The sequence below is a fragment of the Doryrhamphus excisus genome, chromosome 18, assembly GCF_030265055.1.
Source record: "Doryrhamphus excisus isolate RoL2022-K1 chromosome 18, RoL_Dexc_1.0, whole genome shotgun sequence".
Taxonomy (NCBI): Eukaryota; Metazoa; Chordata; class Actinopteri; order Syngnathiformes; family Syngnathidae; genus Doryrhamphus; species Doryrhamphus excisus.
This window is the reverse complement of record NC_080483.1, coordinates 11100312-11122957: the sequence shown is the minus strand read 5'-3', so window position 1 is coordinate 11122957 and position 22646 is coordinate 11100312. Positions and strand designations below refer to the sequence as shown.

Genomic DNA, 22646 nt, shown 5'->3' with positions numbered 1-22646 from the left:
AAAAAAAGGGAGGGAACAAAACATTATTTTGTGAAAAGACACATTTAATTAAAAAAAAACACAACATAAAAAAATTATGGTTTTAAATCCATCCATTTTCTATGCTGCTTATCCTCACAGGGTCGCGAGTATGCTGGAGCCTGATGGTTTTCATTCATTCATTTCCTACTAATCGTCATGAGGGTCACAAGGGTGGTGGAGCCTATGCCAGCTGTCCACGGGTGAAAGGCGGGGTACACCCTGGACTGGTCTTGTTTTTTCTTGAGGGGTAAAACAGTACCCCCTTCATATCCATCCATTCATTTTCTATGTAGCTTGTCATTGCTAGGATTGCGGGTATGCTGGAGCCTATCCCAGCTGTCTTTGGGCGAGAGGCGGGGTACACCCTGGACTGGTCGCCAGCCAATCACAGGGCACATATAGACAAACAACCATTCACACTCATATTCACACCTATGGACAATTTGGAGTTGCCAATTAACCTAGCATGTTTTTGGAATGTGGGAGGAAACCGGAGTACCCGGAGAAAACCCACACATGCACGGGGAGAACATGCAAACTCCACACAGAGATGGCCGAGGGTGGAATTGAACTCAGGTCTCCAAGCTGTGGGCCTGCACGCTAACCACTCAACCACTATGCAGCCCTGATGGTTTTATTACAAAAAAAAAACAATTTATTTACAAATATAACACTTTTTGAATTGTCACATTCGGAATTGAACATGTGAATGTGTGTGAATGCATTCAAATTTCCCCTTCAGTGCATAATCTCTTTAATGCTGCAAGACTTCAGAATTTCAGGAAATTTTCTTATAAAATGCACTTCCGAATATGTATTTAATTTGTAGCGAATTAGTTAATATTTATTTCTGCTATTATTTGTTTATATGAGGCTCTGCCTCCCCTGACTGCATATCACTGAATATGGGATATAGCATGACTAAATCCAGAAGGCAGATCATCCATCATACTGAGCGAGTCACTGCAGAGGAAGTGGAGAGTAAATAGAGTTTAGTCAGATGTTAGAAAACAGGTAGAAATACTCAATGGAGTAAACATGTTCTTGGAAACAAGTCTCCACAAACAACCAGGAAGGAAGTCCTACCATGAAAATGACGCATGTGTGCTGTAAAAAAAAAAGAACACATCAAGAAGGACGGAGAAAACGGCGAGGAATATTTACAGCTTTGGGAGCGACCCCACCAACAAGGGCTGCTTGTTTTGCACTAAAGTCAATACATCCTAGAAAACTACTTGACGAAAAGGTCCTCGTTCGCCTCTCAAGCGCGACTGACTCTATTTCATGTCGACAGCTCGTCTTGAACACCCTCAGGCCACGCAGGCATCGATTATCAGTGCACGCCCGGCGGTGCCCAAAAACCAGACCTCTGTGCTGTTTATCTCCGGAACAGGCTGCTACTTTGTCGCAACACCAAGCGATGATGGCACATATTAATATTTTTGAAGGCACGGGACAAAACCATCCTCTTTTTTTGTAAATACCAAACATGTATTTTTAACTACTACTCAAAGTGTACTCAACATGCTTGTGTGTAATGAGCTCACTTAGTCCTCCATGCGATGATGAAGTACAATCAATGGGACTACAGCTGGGCAATAAAAGGCCACTGAGTTGTTGGAAAGCAACTGGACATGAATCAAAAGTCTTCATTAGGATGCCGGAATGAGTCTCTTGTGAGACTGTAAACACATCGATCCAGCGGTGATGGACGCCAAAGGACACGACATATGGTTAATGTTGCATCATGGGGTCTGTATCTATATGACTGCAATAAAGAAGTTTAGCGGTGTAAATCTTCGATTTTATATTTAATACAAGGTAGTCATTCAAAAGTAATAAGCAACTTTGTGTGTGTTTGGAATTTTTGTTCCTTTGTGACTAGCCCGATAAACTCTGCCTAGCAACAAAGTGGCCAAATCGTTAAACAGGTGAAACAATTATACTGATTTGTGTTGTGTTTTAGGCAAAACAAGATTCACACACACCAGCTTTGACAGTGGAAAACCGTGATCAGCATTTTTTCTTTTCTGATATGCTACAAACCAAACCGCTAAATGTTTGTGTTTGGTTTATATTGATTTGGTCCATTTCGGGCCTAGCCGATTACCCAATGGAAACAATCTTCACATTAATCGACTAAGAAAGTTGAATTATTTTCATCTATTACTGCAATTTATAAATTCAGTTAATTGAAAAGTGAGTTAACGGTTTCAGTTGAGCTGACAATTAAATTGATCGTTTAGCTAAACAACTAATGTTGTGTATATAAAGATTGTCATTTTGTGTTTATTCTGGTGCAAGACGCAATCTTAAGTTGCACACAGTTAACCGTCTCCCGCATTAAAAACAGATTTTCCTTCTTTCGTGGTTCGATTCTCTGCTTGGGCTGTGTGGAGTTTGCATGTTCTCCCCATGTGTGGGTTTTTTCCGGGTATTCCGGTTTCCTCCCACATTCCAAAAACATGCTAGGTTAATTGGCGATTCCAAATTGTCCATTGTCCACTATATTGACAGTTACTATGGTACCCATTATGTCATTGTACGAGGTGCATTATTAAAAAAAAAACAAAAAACAAAACCTTAAACTGTATTATGGAAAGCCCTCTGTGACATCACAAAGGTGCAGTTTTACCACGCCTTTCAAAACCAAGCATTTTGAGTCATACCAAACTTCTTTCAGGGCTCACTTCCGAATGTGCAAACCTCATTATCTGAACTTTGGCATCGTTTAACACAAGAATACTACATTATAACTATATTTATAGGTCAGAAAAGTGTAAAAAGTATAATAGGTCCCCTTTAAGACTACATAGATTCTGGCTTGTCTGACAACTAGTCATGATGTGCTATATATATCACGATATTGACAGTTACTATGGTACCTATTATGTCATTGTATGGTCATATCACCTCGTACTTCGGTAAAAAAAAAACTTAGGAAAGCAGGAAGTGAACAAATGTAACAGTTACTGATTGCAAAAGTACCAGATGGAGGGGTAGGATTTAATAAGCTTTGCTTCTTCCTACTCCTTTTGGACAGGTGGAACTGTGAACTGATTATGTGATGCATTCAATTGTAATCTGACGCATGTTGAAATGAAATAAAACCATTACTATTACCAAAGTTCAAAGTGAAAGAACAAAGACTGTGTATTTGGATGTAAAATGTCCAAAAGTAGAAAGGTAGACAATTTTAAAAACAGAGCATCACAAAGCAACTGAATTCAGTCCAACCTGTTGAAGAGGAGGAGAAAAAGAGGAGGAGGAGGCTGATTACTTTCTTGTTACACTCACGGTGCTGAAATTGCGAGGGCCGCACATCTCTCCCTGGTAGCGACAGTACAAGAGCATCTCCTCCAGCTGATGTCCCAGCCGGTCCAGCAGCTGCCTCATGGAAGGCTGCGCCTCCCGGGAAGGAGGAAGAAAGTGGTTGAAGTCCAAGATCCGGGAGAGCGGCGACCAGGGCGGCTCGCTGCCAGCGGGGGCGTCGCTCCTTATACTCGGCAATGTCAGCGCCTCTCTGGCTGCGGGGGACACCTGCCAGTTCCTCCCCAGGAGCCCCAACCACCTCCCGGCGCTGAAGATGTCCGTTTTTTTCATGCGTCTGGGCAGGAGGAGGTTTTGGTTGCAAATGGTGACGGCGGGGAAGACGAGCCGCTTTGCGTACACCATGTGCGCCTTGGTGTAGACGGGCGACGAGAGCAAGTAGCGCACCCGGTTGGACGACCAGGCGAAGAGCAGCGCCACGGCAGCGGCGAACGCCAGTAGCCACGCCACCCTGCGCGGGTACGAACCCCCGCTGAAGACGTGCCTCAGGCCGTGCAGGGTGGTCTGCTTCACGAACAGCCGGCCAGCTTCCGCTAGGGAACCAGGTCTAGATTTGGACCCGGACGATTCGCACTGGCACATTTTGCTTAGTGGGCGTGAGCCCAAGCGCTGCCGATGTGGTCACTATGGTGTGCGCAACCAGCACTCGACTGTGCGCCCTCGGATGGTTTGCGGAGAGAGCGAGAAAGAAAGAGAGAGAGAGAAAGCTGCAGCTTGCGCAGTAGGAGTACTTCTGTATTTTCAGCTTCCCACATAGAGATTGATTTCACCAGTGTCGTTTTAATGGATAAATGCATAAATATTGTGCGTAAATGTGCACTAAACACAAAGTTTGCTTGCTCAAATGCTGCATCAAAACATCACAACATAATCATGTCAATACCCACATAGAGAGCCCCCCACGACCACTAGTTGTGCAAGCCTGCTTTTCATTCACATTTTCAGTTGTGACAACACTAGAAAGAAATACATTGAGTTGTGGATACTAACATTTGGTTTTGTTGTCTTGGCAAAACAAGCATATCGTTTTGGGGGTTTTAATAGACTATTAAACTAAATGTTACATGGCCAGCACCATTTTGTAAAAATTGGAGACCACTGGTTCAACCATATCTTATTGTGTGGAACTATAAAAGCAATCTTCAAAATGTACTGCAAAAAAGGTCAGTAAGGATAATTCATAATGCCGCCTACAGAGAACATACTAACTCCTTATTTCTAAAATCACAAATACTTAAACTTGCTGATGTAGTTTATCTTCAAACAGCTAAAATAATGCATAAGGATAAAAATAACCAATTACCTAAAAATGTCATCCAATACTTCTCTACAAGAGAGGAGAAATATGATCTCAGGGAAGAACTACATTTGAAACACTTATATGCTATGAGGACTACGACTCATTGTATGGTCATATCACCTCGTACTTCGATACGTGACAAAAATAAAATTAAAAAAAAAAACTTAATCTATATAAGGAAAGCAGGAAGTGAACAAATGCAACAGCTACTGATTGTAAAAGTACCAGATGGAGGGGTAGGATTTAATAAGCTTTGCTTCTTCCTACTCTTTTTGGACATGTGGAACTGTGAACTGATTATGGGATGCATTCAATTGTAATCTGATGCATGTTCAAATGAAATAAAACCATTACCATTACTATGCTATACTGTTCATCCATTGCTATATTGCTTGTTTTCAATAGGGATAGCTGGAGCCGAGGCGCGGTAAATTTGGTCATGTGTCAATCACATGACACTTGTATTCACACTCACATTAACAACATATACATGCCATATATTACATACATCAATGTAACATTAAGTAATACTAGCACTTACAACTCCCATATCTGTAGCTGACTGATAGATAGTTGTCGGAGCTTAGTTTTAACATGTGTAGCAAAGCCTGCATTGCTATTATTATTATTTTTAAAAAGCTCTCCTCTACTGTGTACCAGGCTCATCTAGATAAGGGTGGGTCAAAGTTTTGAAAAAAACAGCAAAGTGTCCACCATGGGTTTTGGAGGGCAATATTTGCTGATATTGAACAGAATGGACAGTTAAAATTGCACACATTCACAATCACATTGCAAAGTAACAAAAAAAGGATGAGGAGGGAAGGCATGAAGGTCTCAACTCAGGGGACCTTTGTTAAAACAAGCGATGCCAGCAGCTTGTTCACTTTGGTGGCGTTTGCTTGATTTAATGCAGAAGACTTTTCTCTGACATAATTTATAGATCTGATCCAAGCCAAGGGTGGAGTTCGAAGACAGGAAGGTCAAATGTATAGAAAGCATTCAAGAGGGAAGTAAGGGTCAAAGGTGAGCAGTACAGGTTTGAGAGTTGGGTTGTCAATAACTGTTTAAGGGAAGGCAGCAATGGAAGAATTCAAGAAATGAAGGTTGGAGTATCAGTATGTAAGGTTTTAGGGTATGGCACTGAGAGTTCCAGAGTTTGAGAGCAGACAGAGGCAGTTAGAAGGCAGGTAATAAGGGTAGAAATTAAACGACATTCTGTATGTGATGCTTCGAGGTGAAGGACACTAAGCAGTCCCCTGCAGGGAAGCTGCAGGGGGCTGGGAAACCATCACAGTCAAAGGGGGTGGAGCGGGATGCAGTTAAGTGGTGGTTCATGCTCGGCCGCTTGTCATATTGCACCTGTTAAAATCCCAAACAGGTTCCGGGCACCATGTACTATGTAGCCCACAGTCTCACTTTTGAACTGTTCAACACCATCACTTGGCTTTATGTGAACTGTTGCATGACTGGGGGGGGGGGGGGCGAGAAGAAAATAGTTTCACTATGTGGAAAAAAAAAAAACAGTATGAAGCAGATGACACAGGTGTTTTGCAGAAGATGCGATAACGCAGCAGTCCACTTGTCCACTGAACTAGTATCTATACAGTATTGAAGGTTTTGTAGCACATTGCAAAAAAGGTTAGTGGCGCTCGTTATAAGATATTCTTTTTGTCTTAATGTCCGCCTCCTGGCAGCCGCCTGCATGACTACCTTTTTTTTTTGTGAACCTGCTGGCAGATGTCTTTTAGTGCTGCTGTGACACATCATAACGCTTAAATTGGCCGGCGGAGCATACCCACATCTTACTGCGGAAGCAACTCTATAAAACGGGACAGATACAAGATGGAACTCAGATTGTAATGTGCATAAGTCTTTTTCAATGTATTATTGTTTGGCCGCAGGCAGCATCATCTGGATGAGGATGTTGTTAAAAAAAAAAAAAGTGTCCTGTATTGCTCTTGGCAGCTGGTTGACTTTAGTAAAATTTTTAACCAAAAAAAAAATACACTAACCATTTTATATTAACTTATATTCATTTATTCATTCATTCATTCATTTTCTACCGCTTTTCCTCACGAGGGTTGCGGGGAGTGCTGGAGCCTATCCCAGCTGTCTTCGGGCGAGAGGCGGGGTACACCTTGGACTGGTCGCCAGCCAATCAATCCCAGGGCACATATAGACAAACAACCATTCACACTCACATTCATACCTATGGACAATTTGGAGTGGCCAATTAACCTAGCATGTTTTTGGAATGTGGGAGGAAACCGGAGTACCCGGAGAAAACCCACGCATGCACGGAGAGAACATGCAAACTCCACACAGAGATGGCCGAGAGTGGAATTGAACCTGGGTCTCCTATAGCTGTGAGGTCTGCGCGCTAACCACTCGACCGCCGTGCCACCCTATATTAATTTATGTTAACTTATTAACTTACACTAACCAATATTAACCAATTAACAGCCAATTAACCTAGCATGTAACCTAGCACGGGGAGAACATGCAAACTCCACAGATATGTCCAAGTGGAGATTCAAACCCAGGTCTTCCCGATCTCCTGACTGTGTGGCCAACATGCTAACCACTCCCCTTCATTTTGCATCTTATATTTACATTACCACCACCATTGTTGATGATGCCATTATCGAATGACCACGTTCAACCCACTCTCCTCTCTAATTGGCAACACACTGTCTTTGCTATAAAACCGCAACAACGATCTTTGCACGTGATAGATTGCCTCCTCGCTTCCATTTAACAGTTACTGTCTAAACCTGTTTGTCTCGACAAAAGACTTGTCTTAAAAGGACCACCGGTCGCCAAAGTTGTTTGTGTCACCTCTGGGGAGTTAATGCATTCTGCAGTTAATCAAAGTGTCACAGCCAGGTCCGAATTGAGGGTGGAGTTCGGCCCGTCTGAAACCTTGATGACTGCAGAGTCCAACGACTTGATGCAAAAGGCTTCTATATAATCCGCCTTGGTGGTGTGTTGCATTCAAACTCAATTGGAATTGGTGATGAATATCCTGATTATATATTAAATGCCTAATTTACACAAAAGAGAACAGAAGTGAGGAACAGAACGCTAGCAGAGGCAGGGTTCCAGCTAAGCCTGGAAAGTACAACCTGCAGATACTATGTGTACAGAATATATATATAGCAAGTGAAACTGGGGTTAGAAACTAAATAAATACAATACTGTAAATACAATTATATTATATGACAGGAACATAGAGGCACACAATATTGCGGAGCAACCACATGATTTGTTTCGTGGTTTCGTGGTTGGCTTACTGTTAGTCAAAAAAACACCACAAGACAAGCCATATGTACATAGCAGTATTCTGATCACCAGAATGGGATTTAACTTGAATTTACATTCATTCATTTTCTACCGCTTTTCCTCACGAGGGTCGCGGGGTGCTGGAGCCTATCCCAGCTGTCTTCGGGCGTAAGGCGGGGTACACCCTAGACTGGTCGCCAGCCAATCACAGGGCACATATAGACAAACAACCATTCACACTCACATTCATACCTATATTAACCTAGCATGTTTTTGGAATGTGGGAGGAAACCGGAGTACCCGGAGAAAACCCACGCATGCACGGGGAGAACATGCAAACTCCACACAGAGGGTGGGATTGAACCCTGGTCTCCTAGCTGTGAGGTCTGCGCGCTAACCCCTAGACCACCGTGCCCCCTTGAATTTACATATATGGACTAAATTATGGGGAAAAAAGACATTTGCAGTTAGTGTACACAGGGATGGTTGGTGGTAACATTCATATTTATTTTGGTTCCATGAAAGCAACACCTAGAAGAACTAGGCCCAAAGAACTAGGCCCAAAAACAGAAATAATTACATATTTAATTTTTTAGCAATATTTCTTTCTTTATTGTTTTAAAATTGTGATTCTAAACTCTACATTTTTAGAAATTAATACATGGAATGCCATTATAATCGTATTCAGAGACAATATAAATGCAATAATTGTATTTTTCATTGTATTTTTCCCCCTCCAATTGTCCGTTAATATAAAAAATATAAGCTTTTTTATTTTGTATTTGAAAAAAAAGACAAGCCATTTGTACAGAGTAGTATTCTGGTCACCAAAATGAGATGATACACTACCTTAAAATACATTATGGTAAATGGTCTTTCACTCATATAGCGCTGTTAGCGCATTTACCTACTGGGGTTCAGTATATTTTGACATGATCACGGCAGGACAGAGGATCAAACCTTCAGGTTGGGAGACAACCACTCTACCAGCTGAGCCACACCACAACCCATATGGCCACGTGACCTTAAAGTGGACCTATTATGCTCATTTTTCTTCACTATGAACCATATAAGGAAGTCCGGCCCTCTGTGACATCACAAAGGTGCAGTTTTACCACGCCTTTCAAAACCAAGCATTTTGAGTCATACCAAACTTTTTTCAGGGCTCACTTCCGAATGTGCAAACCTCATTATCTGAAACTTTTGCATCGTTTAACACAAGAATACTACATTCTAACTACATTTATAGGTCAGAAAAGTGGAAAAAGTATAATAAGTCCCGTTTAAAACTACATAGATTATGGCTTGTCTGACATGACCAGTCATGATGTGCTATACATATCACTATATCGACAGTTACTATGGTACCGATTATGTCATTGTATGGTCATATCACCTCGTACTTCGGTAAAAAAACTTAAACTATATTAGGAAAGCAGGAAGTGAACAAATGTAACAGTTACTGATTATAAAAGTACCAGATGGAGGGGTAGGATTTAATAAGCTTTGCTTCTTCCTACTCCTTTTGGACATGTGGAACTGTGAACTGATTATGTGATGCATTCAATTGTAATCTGATGCATGTTCAAATGAAATAAAACCATTACCATTAGTACCATTACCATTACCATTACCATAGAATAGATATAGATACGCACTGCCATGGGGTTGGTAGTCTTGCGATACTCGGTGTAAGTCTCTACAATCGATTCATCTCAGGATTTATGGCTGATTCTTATCAGTCTAGTGGGCTACTTTTCACACAACCGTTCACAACTTGCATGTTTGTCAGAAAAAATAATAACACAGGCAACACAGTAAAGGTGAAAGTTTTGACAAATATTCCCCTTTTTTGTACAACGATTCAGGAGTAGAAGTTATATATTTGTATATATACAAATACATTTACACCTCTGCCATGTCCTAATATACAATTCAGTACAGAAAGCATCTCTCTATCTTCAAAGTTCTTTATGGGATTGTTCTCCTCCAGGCCTAAAAAGAAAGAAAGATCACACTCCACAGGGCGATAGCAGGCCGGCTGCCATCAGAGAGCAGGTGGTGTGTTACGGAGAACATTTTAGAAGATAATTGTGTACGTGATATGCCGTAAGCGACAAGTGTCACCCGAGTGGCCGTCCGTTCTCCCTTCCCCAAACAATGTCTTCATCTTCTGGGCTGTAAGAGTGAATTACATGGAGCAAACCAAGCAACTACAAAACAAAGTGAAAAAGCAAAAATCGACAGCAGGGATTCAAGCGCACTGTATCAAAGAAAAAGGTGTCCTTGAATGACTCCTATGTTCACTGAATGAAATGTGACATTTGGGAGTGCCGTCGAGGTGTGCTGAAGAGAACAGAGAATGAAGCTTAGTAATGACAAAATAGGAGAGAAGAGCTGTGAGGCTGTGAAAGAAGTATTTTTGTAAATGAGTTTCTTTTGTTGTTACAAGCCTTACAAGCTTACAGACGGCAATACACTGTGATGGCGTTAACTACATTTGTTTCCCATCATGCAATATATGTCTGCATGATGAATAAAAAGCTGCTAATTGTATTTATTTTCTACAGTTTTGTCTTGAAAAAACATGGTTTTAGTTCATTTTTTCAGATAATTAAAATTAAGTTTGGGCTTTGAGATACTAGGAGGCAATTTAAGCAAGTTATGTGACATTTAAAATATTTTACCACAGCATGAGCATCACTACTAGGAGTTAAATTATTTTACTACAAAGATATTAACTAAATTAGCTGAACTAACAGTGACCCCTACTGGACAAATTCAATATCACATAGCCTGGAGCATTCTGTGAGAACAGAAGAGAGCCATATCTTATTTAATGGCAGTTAAATGAAGATCACGTTTCATATGGCTTGAGAAGCAGTTTACTACAGACCAGATCTACCACTTCTAGCTCTACCATGCAGCCAGTTTTGGCCTAATGCAGTGAATATCTCTGGAGGCACTCATCCAAGACCGGCTTAGTTTATGCTTTCATACTGTCTTCCCATGGATGCGTCTTGAAAGTTAAAAGGCAAAAAAGATCTGCTCAGCTTCCCCAATGACATCCAAAAAATGCATTTACTGTTTTTTTTTCTTCTTTTTCCATCTTAAAAACAACAAAAATGACTTGTTTACTATCTTTTTCAGTATTTATTGTTACTATTAAATTAAATAACTAGGCACAATAAACTAAAAATAATAAAAACAAATACATTAATAATTCATCAGCATAAACATGCTGAATATTTTTCTAAATTCTGTTGCTACACACCTTTCTGGTGATATAGACTAAATTATGAGGAAAAAAGACATTTGCAGCTAGTGTACGCAAGGATGGTTGGTGGTAGCAATCATATTTATTTTGGTTCCATGAAAGCAACACCTTTTGAAAGAACTAGGCATAAATAAACAAAAATAATTACATACTTATTATGGAATTATTAAATAAATATATTGTAAAATAAATATTAAATATATATTATTATATATAATATAATATATAATTGTATTAAAAATATTATGTAATATTTATTACTTTTAGAAATATTTATTTCTATATTGTTTTAAAATTGTAATTCTAAACTCTACATTTCTAGAAATTAATACATGGAATGTCATAATAATCATATTCAGAGACAATATAAATGCAACAATTGTATTTGTATTGTATTTCCCCCTCCAATTGTCCATTAATATAAAAATACAAATCTTTTTATAATTTTTTTTTGGTTATTTATTTTTGTATTATTATTGTATTTGGAAAAAAAATAAAATCCTGGCCTCCAGCAAATACAAATTTTTATTACTGAGTACTAATATGTACAAATGCACTAATATGTACAATATGTATATACAAATGTATCATATGTACAGTATTTTTAGTTATAGTACAGTATGTATAGTTGCACTTTGTAGTTCTAAAGGCATTTGTGCTGCGTTCAAGGATGTTCATTTGCAGCAAGACACTTTAAGAAAAGACATTCTAACGTTGTCTGACATCTATTGTCTCTTTCAAAGGCCCGCATCTGCTCCAGTGTGACTTACAGACTTGAATGGCAGCCATTAAAGATCATTAACATCAGCCTATGTACAGTATGAGGAATGTACTTGTCATATGTATTATCCACTGGTAATTACTCCACCAGGGGCTGAGGCATCCCTCATTTTAATTCAACTCGTCGTCGTTCATCCTGGTTGGCGAATGTTGTGTACAGGAGCCACAGCTTTAGAGAAGCTTCAACAGATTTCTTTAGTAAACAAACCAAAGCTCAAATGTACATTTTCAATCCCTGACAACACAAACAGAGCGTAATCCTTCAAGTAAAACCCAAAACGGGCAGCTCTGCTTGAAGGTGAAGCCATTGAACTTGAATACTCTTTGGTGGTTAGTAAGGGAATTGAAATTTAAAAACAAATAAGGCCATAAAAGACATTTTTAGGGTGTAAATTGACTGTAAAACACTGCCCCCTTGTGATTACTGCAAGCCTAGAAGCCTTAGTGTTGATTTATGGCCTTAGGGGAGAAGACACAATAGATTAGATGCATGAATTCATTCACTAAATTGCTCTGAGCAAACAGTACCAATCAAAGGTTTGGAGATATCTTCTTGTTCAATTTAATATAATATAAATTAAACAGGTCTGGTTTAGATCTGTGAGCAGCTAATGATGTCTGAGACAGAGGGAGAGGGACAGGAAGTCTGACCCAGACATGAATATTTCATGCTTCCATTGCTGCTTGAAGAGGCGTATTGATCACCTCCCGACATTTAATCATGCTCATTACCATTGCCAAAAAAAATCAATTTCTTGTGTTGAGTTTGTGCTCTTCATGACTTTAAAAAGGAATCAGTGTACGTCTAAACACCACGCAAACCATATTCTGTTACTGCAATTCTATTTTCAGATGTGTAGTGAAGCCTTGTCTGTATTTCTTTATTATATGGAGGTGTTGGAGTCTATCCCAGTTGGCTTCGAGCGAGAGGCGGGGTACACCCTGGACTGGTCGCCAGCCAATCACAGGACACATATAGACAAACAACCATTCACACTCACATTCATACCTATAGACAATTTGGAAGTTTTTGGAATATGGGAGGAAACCGGAGTACCTGGAGAAAACCCACACATGCATGGGTCGAACATGCAAACTCCATAGGGTGGAATTGAACTCAGGTCTCCTAGCTGCGAGGCCTGACCACTCATCCGCCATGCAGCCGAATGATATCCAATGTAATCAAAATTTATTCATTCATTCCTTTTCTACCGCTTATCCTCACGTGGGTTGCGGGGGTGCTGGAGCCTATCCCAGCTGTCTTCGTGCGAGTGGCGGGGTACACCCTGGACTGGTGGCCAGCCAATCACAGGGCACATATAGACAAACAACCATTCACACTCACATTCATACCTATGGACAATTTGGAGTCGCCAATTAACCTAGCATGTTTTTGGAATGTGGGAGGAAACCGGACTACCCGGAGAAATCCCATGTATGTAGGGGGAGAGCATGCAAACTCCACAGGGTGGAATTGAACTTGGGTCTCCGAGCTGCGAGGCCTGACTACTCATCCGCCATGCAGTCGAATGAAATCCAATGTAATCAAAATTTATTCATTCATTTTCTACCGCTTTTCCTCACAAGGGTTGCGGGTGTGCTGGAGCCTATCCCAGCTGTCTTTGGGCGAGAGGCGGGGTACACCCTGGACTGGTCGCCAGCCAATCACAGGGCACATATAGACAAACAACCATTCACACTCACATTCATACCTATGGACAATTTGGATGTTTTTGGATGTTTTGTTTTTTTTTGCACGGGGAGAACATCTAAACTCCACAGGGTGGAATTGAACCCGGGTCTCCAAGCTGCGAGGCCTGACCACTCAAACACCATGCAGCCGAATGAAATCCAATGTAATCAAAACACAATACTCACTTTTGATTGTTGCTGACCTCAACACGGAATCAAAAGCCCCTCTACTGCTTCAAACTAGGCGCTGTACTCCACTTTGGTTCAACCGCATTCAAACAACAGTCAATTTCAGATCATTAAGATAATTAAGAACCGGTTATTAGGCCCATCCCTTTTAAAAAGTACACTTAAGGACTTAAAACAATGAACCCAAGTGACAGATTTGTGTTGTTTCAGCTACTTTCCCCCCAATGAATAGTATTATTCATCAAGTTCAGGCTGCTTCCATCATAAAGATAAAACAAACAGACCGTGGTGAAGTGACGGATGTGAGGCTCATCCATTAAACAAGAGGCAAAGATGTTTAAAAGCGAGATGGGAAGAGTGTCACAGGAAAGAAAGCCGCTGGAATCAATTCCACAAAGTGACACTTTCATTAAGCTGATTGCATGTGGGTGTAAAAGAATGTGACAGAAACAAATTGACTTTAACACCCAGTGGCTGCTTGATGGCGCAATGTTTAATCCCATTAGCCTCTTTTTGTATTTCTTTTTAAAAGACAAATTACATTCTTCGTTGTAGTGTTTTTATTGGTGCGGTACGAGCGAGTAAGGAAGTACATCGTGAGTGTTCCGTAACGATTATGGTTTGTTAGGATTACGGAAATAAAAGTAAGCTTACAGATCTGAAAGAGACATTTGAGTAAAATGTACGTATGTGTATGATTTTGGCATTTAACCGTCTTTTTGATAAATGCTACGCTGCTATTCGGAGTCCATGATCTTTCACGAGGCGGCCAAGGTTGTAACCGGAGCTTGTGGGCGTCTAATTCTGATGACAACGGGGGAAAAAAACAGCTAGCAAATGTGACGGGATGGGGACAGGAAGCAGGAAGTTGCTCAGACGGTTGCCAGACAGTCCATTCTGCTCAAGGAGATAAGGAACGCAACCTGAGCCACTGTAGGCGAACCATCACTGTTGACATGCTTTTATTTTAAAAATAACGCTGACCATCATGGAGTCACTATTTGGCAACATTCATTCATTTTCTAACGCTTATCCTCACGAGGGTCGCAGCGGGTGCTGGAGCCTATCCAAGCTGTTTTCGAGCGAGAGGCTGGGTACACCCTGGACTGGTCACCAGCCAGTCACAGGGCACATATAGACAAACAACCATTCACACTCACATTCATACCTATGGACAATTTGGAGTCGCCAATTAACCTAGCATGTTTTTGGAATGTGGGAGGAAACCGGAGTACCCGGAGAAAACCTGCTCATGCACGGGAAGAACATGCAAACTCCACAGGGTGGAATTGAACTCGGGTCTCCAAGCTGCGAGGCCTGACCACCCATCCACCATGCAGCCGAATGTAATCCAATGTAATCAAAATTAATTAATTCGTTCATTTTCTACCGCTTATCCTCACCAGGGTCGCGGTGGTGCTGGAGCCTATCCCAGCGTATTACGACTTCACACTCACATTCATACCTATGGAGTCACCAATTAACCTAGCATGTTTTTACCAGAGAAAATCCACGCATGCACAGGAAGAACATGCAAACTCCACACAGAGATTGCAGACAGTGGAATTGAACCTGGGTCTCCTCGCTGTGAGGTCTGCGCACTAACCACACGACCGCCGTGCAGTATTTGGCAACAGATTTATGCTAATTTTGGTTCCTTATGCTTTTCTTGAGCAGCAAGCAGGATGCCACAATCTGCTGTTTATTACTGCTTATTACTTTTAATTAGATATTATTCAATGTGCACGTGTACCTAATGAAATGTCTTTGGGTGAGAGCCAAAAAGGCAGACACACACACAAACAAATCCAACCTCGAAGGGGACCATTAGAGGATTTTTAGCAGCCACAGTAGCAGGAATTCCTTGTGGTCCACACCGGAATCGCTCTGATGCCTCCAACGATCGGCTAACCCCAAATAAATACTTTCTATTGATTTGCTGTAAAGAAGAATGAAGGATACATCTTGCCTACTGCTGCTTACAGAAAGACACAGTCCATCTGAGCAGTAGTCGTGAACCACCTGGCTGTGATTCTGATAGAGAAATGTGCAATGAGAAAACTCATTATACAGTACATAAACATTTTTTTAAAACATTAATAATAGTTGGAGTGCTGAGCAAGTGAAAAGTGGAAAGTTACAATCTAACTCTCTGTCATTTATTAACAAGTATATTACAGAACACCGCCACGGCAAAACCAATCATGGTAATCGTGGTAAGGAGGGGTCATTTCGGAATTTTTGCAGTGATCGGGTTGTTGACAAATATGTACCAGCATGACTGAAAGGCGTACCATGCAATCCCTGGTCCTAATTTACTGTGTTAACTCCAGCAGAAATAGTATATAAAAAAAATCAACATAGAGCCACATGTGTATACATAATATCCGCTAATGTATGCTATAAATCAACAAATAGAAAAACAGATACAACAAACCATATCAGGTTTAAGGTTACGGGTTACAATTCAAGGTAAGTTGTAATGGTAATGGTAATGGTTTTATTTCATTTGAACATGCATCAGATTACAATTGAATGCATCACATAATCAGTTCACAGTTCCACATGTCCAAAAGGAGTAGGAAGAAGCAAAACTTATTAAATCCTACCCCTCCATCTGGTACTTTTACAATCAGTAACTGTTACATTTGTTCACTTCCTGCTTTCCTAATATAGTTTACGTTTTTTTTTTTATCACGTACCGAAGTACGAGGTGATATGACCATCCAATGACATAATGGGTACCATAGTAAGTGTCAATATAGTGATATATATAGCACATCATGACTGGTTCAAGACTCTTCATCCTTGTATTTAGTAAACATCAACTGCTTGTATTGTTTCTTGAATTGGCTCATCGTTGTGCATTGTTTGATTTCCTTACTCAATCCATTCCATAGTTTGATTCCACATACTGAAATGCTATGGCTATTCATTTCGGTGCTAAATTGTATAAATAATAGTGGTGTGCTTCGGCAATGATTATATCAAATTCAAAATCAAAATCAAAATCAAAAAATAAAAAATCACATATTGAATTGGTAACTGCTATGGCGTGGAGAAGGGGTAGGATTTAATGAGCTTTGCTTCTTGCTGCTCCTTTTCAGACATGTGTAGTAATGAGGTTTTGTGTGTGTGCATGTATGTATATATATATATATATGTGTATATATATATATATATATATATATATATATATATATATACATAGATATATATATATACATAGATATTGTAAGTGTATTGTATTGTAAGTGTATATGTGAGAAAGAATAATGTAACATATGTCTGAAATAAATTAAGAAGAAGAAGAAATTAACACACTCCAACAAGTGCATGATGGGAATATTGTTTAAAAAAATGGAGCGTCCCAAATGAGGCTTGGTCGATCTTTTTTTTTTTAAACTTTATTGCCAACTTTAACATGCCTTAACAGCAGTGCTGACTTCCAACACTGCATTCTTCAACACACACACACACACACACACACATTTGTCCATCGTTCTCCACACCAGCAACAAAACAATAGGTTGATTGTTCTAAGTACTGATTTGACTCCCACATCAGATCATTTGTAAACATACCCGATCATACTATTCCTGACAACGGACAAAAATGCGGCAAATAAAAAGGGATGGAATGTAGCCATATTGCTTTAAAATGTCAGTGCGTCATTTACACAATGATGTCATCACAGCTTGTGTTTCCTTGCTAACATTCTGTTATTGGCATTCTCAACATGGCTCTCCATGATTTGATAAAGGTCAACGAGAAAATCCATAAAAGAATGGCGTGAGCACACAATAACTTGGTATTCCACTTATGCAACCACAGAAGCAACAAATGTGATATATTTTGACCCCCCACTTGGCCTTCTGCATCCCATCTATATCAGTCGGGACCTCATCCTAATGATCTTCAAGATAATATAACAACAAATATTGTATTTTTTTGCCTGACATTCTGTGAGAGTACGACCTACCTCTCGAAAGTTCTCCGGCCCGCATTCCAATCCCCTGAAGCTACACTCCAGCAACATGTCTTCGATGCGATGTCGGGTGCGGTTGTAGAACTCATCCAAGCTAAACCGAGATCCTGGCGGGCGGTCAGGCTCCGGGGCGAGTGGGAAACCCGGCGCCATGCCTTCGTCGAAGCCCAGCAGAGGGCCCATGAAGATCAGATCGCTGTAACTCATCTGAGACTTCCGAACAAAATTGTAATTACATAAAGTGATGGCTGGGAACGTCATATTTTGGGCCACCTTCTCATCCAGCATGGTGATGTGGTCAAACTGGAGATAATATATGACACGGTCGGCAACCTGGAACAGGAAAGCGGACAGCGCTGTGGTGAAGACAACAGCCCATAAACCCTGACGGATGCCGAATTTCTTGTTCTCCACAAAGACGTGGTTGGCTCCGTGAAGAGAGCAACCACTGAAGAAGGTTGCCAGGTCGTCCACTTGGTCGGCGTCGCCCTCTTCTTCTTCATAATCGCCCACGTCATGGCTGCACCTGTCCAGGTACTCCTGAGAATCGCCGTAACTCCTTTTCACACGCTTGTAGTGATCATCAAAAGTGTCTTTGCCGGGTTCATCATCAGGAGAAAAGGAGATGGTGCACATGATCCGGACTGGCATTGTGACTCGGTCAATTATCAATCCCTCAAACTAAATAATAATGCAATACTTCAAAAGATCAAATCTGCTATGCAAATACTACAATGTGGTCCACTAACAAGTTAAACCACGTCCAGACTTCAGAACACCATCGCTCTATCTGGCTGCTACTCTACTCTGAATTGAGTCTTCACCCTTGGGTCTCCGTGGCAGGTCCATCCATCCCATAGAACAAGTTTAAGCAAGAGGAAGAAGAAGCTAAGGAGAGGGAGGAGGGAAGAAGAAGGTGCGGATACTGAATACTCCCACAGGGCCCGACCATAGGTCACCATGGAGGGGCAGGATTTCACCATTTACAGGAAAAAAAATGAAAGCATGCCTTGACTCAGTGAATATTCCAGAAAGGAAGCAGCGTACAGTAAACGATAATGGCTGTTTATTTCAAGGTGTTTACAATTAATATATATCTGATATAGGATGAGGTCAGGTGGAGCTATACAACTGCAGCTACTTACTCAGAATGGAGGAGAGGTACTTCTTTCACTAACCTTATTTTCTTAATGTTTGTCATGCCTTAAATATTTTACTTTACCAAATAGTAGTCATGAGTTCAATTCCACCCTCGGCCATCTCTGTGTAGAGTTTGCATGTTCTCCCCGTGCATGCGTGGGTTTTCTCCGGGGACTCCGGTTTCCTCCCACATTCCAAAAACATCCAAATTGTCCATAGGTATGAATGTGAGTGTGAATGGTTGTTTGTCTATATGTGCCCTGTGATTGGCTGGCCACCAGTCCAGGGTATACCCCGCCTCTCGCCTGAAGACAGCTGGGATAGGCTCCAGCACCCTCAACCGCGACCCTAGTGAGGATAAGCGGTAGAAAATGAATGAATGAATTTTGAGGGGTCAGGCCTCACAGCTAGGAGACCCAAGTTCAATTCCATCCTGTGGAGTTTTCATGTTCTCCCCATGCATGTGTGGGTTTTCTCCAGGTACTCCGGTTTCCTCCCACATTCCAAAAACTTCCAAATTGTCCGAATCGCCCGGAGACAGCTGGGATAGGCTCCAGCACCCCGACCGTGACCCTTGTGAGGATAAGCGGTAGAAAACGAATGAACTAGTAGGCATGTAATACACTAAAAAAATAACTTTTTTACATAAGAGTGCTATGTTATGACACAGTATCGAAAAAAAACTGAGATTTTGAGAAGACATTAAGAAAGACATTAAAAAAGTTTTTAAATACTTGTTATGACGGAGTATGAAAAGGGGGTACTTATGTGACCTTTGCTACACCCTCGGGGGCGGGGTAAAGAAGGTGGAAGGGAGAAGCGCTAAACATGCTAATATGCTTTGTTTTGCTGCCACATTATAAATAAAAGCTTGCCTGAAGCAAAAGGAAAGTTTCCTTCCTTCCTTAAGACCTATGCTCTCTTTTCCCCCTGACTCGTCTGACACATAATACTACGACTTTATTCTCCCAAATGTATGATTTATCAAAATCAATTTTGCCCGTATTGTGTCGTACTTCTTACATAGTTTTCCTGCATCTTCTGCAAAAATGCTGGTCAAAATATGTAATTCATGGGCCGGATTTTAGTCCAAAGTTGTATCGATAATCAATAGATAAAAGTAAACAAACACCAACCATCCATGAAGACTTTTCATTTCAGGGTTGTCCAGGCTGCATGATGACATTATAGCACTTATGGGAAAGAGAAGACGTGAACAAGAAGAACGTGACCACGCAATGAAAGGATTTACGAGATTTGTACTGGATAAACGAGAAGATGTATCAAAACAACTCAAGGAATTAAATCAAGACCTCCATTATTAACAATCTAATGTCTCATTTTACCAACATATCCCTGCCAGACCCACTTTCAATTACATCATCTGTAATAAAATACAAGCTAGGGGAAAAATAAACCCTGAAATGGATCTTATTGGTGATGGAGTCACATGCACTCTCGCGGCGGTCTTGGAGATATGAAAAGGAAACATGAGATCCATCTGCATTGATCTGCCTCCATTAGCCCGACGACGGATTACACTTTCAGAAACATGATGGTGCTACGAGATTAAACTTTATGCAGATTACACCACAGCAAAAAACACATTATCCAAGTCCAAGTGGCTGGTAGCAACCTAATCATGGAAGGAGGGGGCTGCTGTGTGAGAAAAGCAGCAGTTTGGGTCAATATGTGTTTTGGTTGCTGCGCTCAGAGGGGGAAAAAAAAAACAGTTGATAAGACAGCAAACAGAGAAAAGGAGACTTAGCTCTGATCCGTTTCAATGTTGGAGTTAAACAGAGAAACACTTCCGGAATATATCTTAGAGGTCACTTGCGGCATGCAGCTCCACCTAACAAGGTCATTGAAGCCCCTTAAACCAAAGTCCTTAGGACGATTTGGACGGGAATATTTGCAAAGGCTATAAAATAAGCATGCATGTTTGTTCAGCATTTTGTTGAATCACTAAATCAACAAGTTAAATCTACATAAATCTCCCTGAGCCTAACCCAAATTTCAAACAATGACCCTCACCTTTACCTTACTTAACCGTAACCTTGAACCTAACCAATCTAACCAAATAATCTCTAAATCTTATTGTTCAATATTGGCCAGAAATATTTCAATATTGAACAAAGCAAAATTTTATCTCAATCAGAAATCACTCCACACTCTATAAATAACTATAAAATAACTAATAACTATAAAAGCAATCTTCATTCGCTAAATGTACTGCAAAAAAAGGTCAGTAAGGATAATTCATAATGCCGCCTACAGAGAACATATACTAACTCCTTATTTCTAAAATCACAAATACTTAAACTTGCTGATATAGTTCAATCGTCAAACAGCTAAAATAATGCACAAGGCTAAAAAATAACCAATTACCTAAAAATGTCATCCAATACTTCTCTACAAGAGAGGAGAAATATGATCTCAGGGAAGAACTACATTTGAAACACTTATATGCTAGGAGTACGTTAAAAAGCCATAGCATTTCAGTATGTGGAATCAAACTATGGAATGGATTGAGTAAGGAAATCAAACAATGCACAACGATGAGCCAATTCAAGAAACAATACAAGCAGTTGATGTTTGCTAAATACAAGGATGAAGAGTCTTGAACCAGTCATGATGTGCTATATATATCACTATATTGACACTTACTATGGTACACATTATGTCATTGTACGAGGTACATTATTAAAAAAAAACAACCTTAAACTGTATTATGGAAAGCAGGAAGTGAACAAATGTAACAATTACTGATTGTAAAAGTACCAGATGGAAAGGTAGGATTTAATAAGCTTTGCTTCTTCCTACTGCTTTTGGACATGTGGAACTGTGAACTGATTATGTGATGCATTCAATTGTAATCTGATGCATGTTCAAATGAAATTAAACCATTACCATTACAACTTACCTTGAATTGTAACCCGTAACCTTAAACCTGATCCTACTGTAAATCCTTAATCTCACCCTAACCCTGCAGTAAACACTCTGACCCCTGAGCCTAACCCAAATTCTAAACATGGCCCTCACCTTTGCCTTATTCTAACCTTAACCTTGAACCTAACCATATCTCTAAATCTCTAAACCTAACCCTGCCTGAACCTTGCTCTAACCTCGGCCCATACACTTTAACATTAACCTTACATGAACCCTTAAAAGTGCCTAAATCACAATACCAAACCTTAGCAATACCACAAAACCATAAGTTAACCCTAATCCTTAACTCTATACCCTCGCCGAATACATTTAAACACCGCAAGTGCTTTGACATCATTGTCACACTGCACGTATATTTGCATCCACTAGGAGGCAGCAGAAGCATATCTCATCATGTAGCATCCCTGATGGACCAAACCTGCCATGACAATGCATCACATGTCCATAGAGATGCCAATAACAGATATTGAATAACAGATACTGTAAATCACAAATTGGTAGTTGGACACTAGTGATAAGGGAGTGGGGGTAAAAAGGGCCAGTGTTTGTGGGTGTGTTGTGACTTGACCTTTGTGGGATGAGTGTGGATGTGACAGCTCTGACGGCAACGATTATACTCGAGAAGGCATCATCATCATCATCACAATTAGCTTTTTCGTCATTCTCGCATCAATTTTGCTTTCATGGAGGGAAGAACA

The 22646-nt window shown here is 40.5% G+C and overlaps 1 protein-coding gene across 2 annotated transcripts in view; it reads right to left on the bottom strand.

Moving 5' to 3' along the window:
* asic1b (acid-sensing (proton-gated) ion channel 1b) overlaps nucleotides 1–22646 on the bottom strand; it is a 156893-nt gene that overhangs the window by 33854 nt on the left and 100393 nt on the right. The window contains exon 1 of one of the 2 annotated variants that reach the window (XM_058054593.1): nucleotides 3319–4005. The exons of the other annotated variant lie outside the window; for it this stretch is intronic. Coding sequence (XP_057910576.1) covers nucleotides 3319–3933 — 615 coding nt within the window. The 5' untranslated portion in view covers nucleotides 3934–4005. Of the gene's footprint in view, nucleotides 1–3318; nucleotides 4006–22646 lie in introns of those variants that run through there. 2 annotated transcript variants of the gene reach the window in all.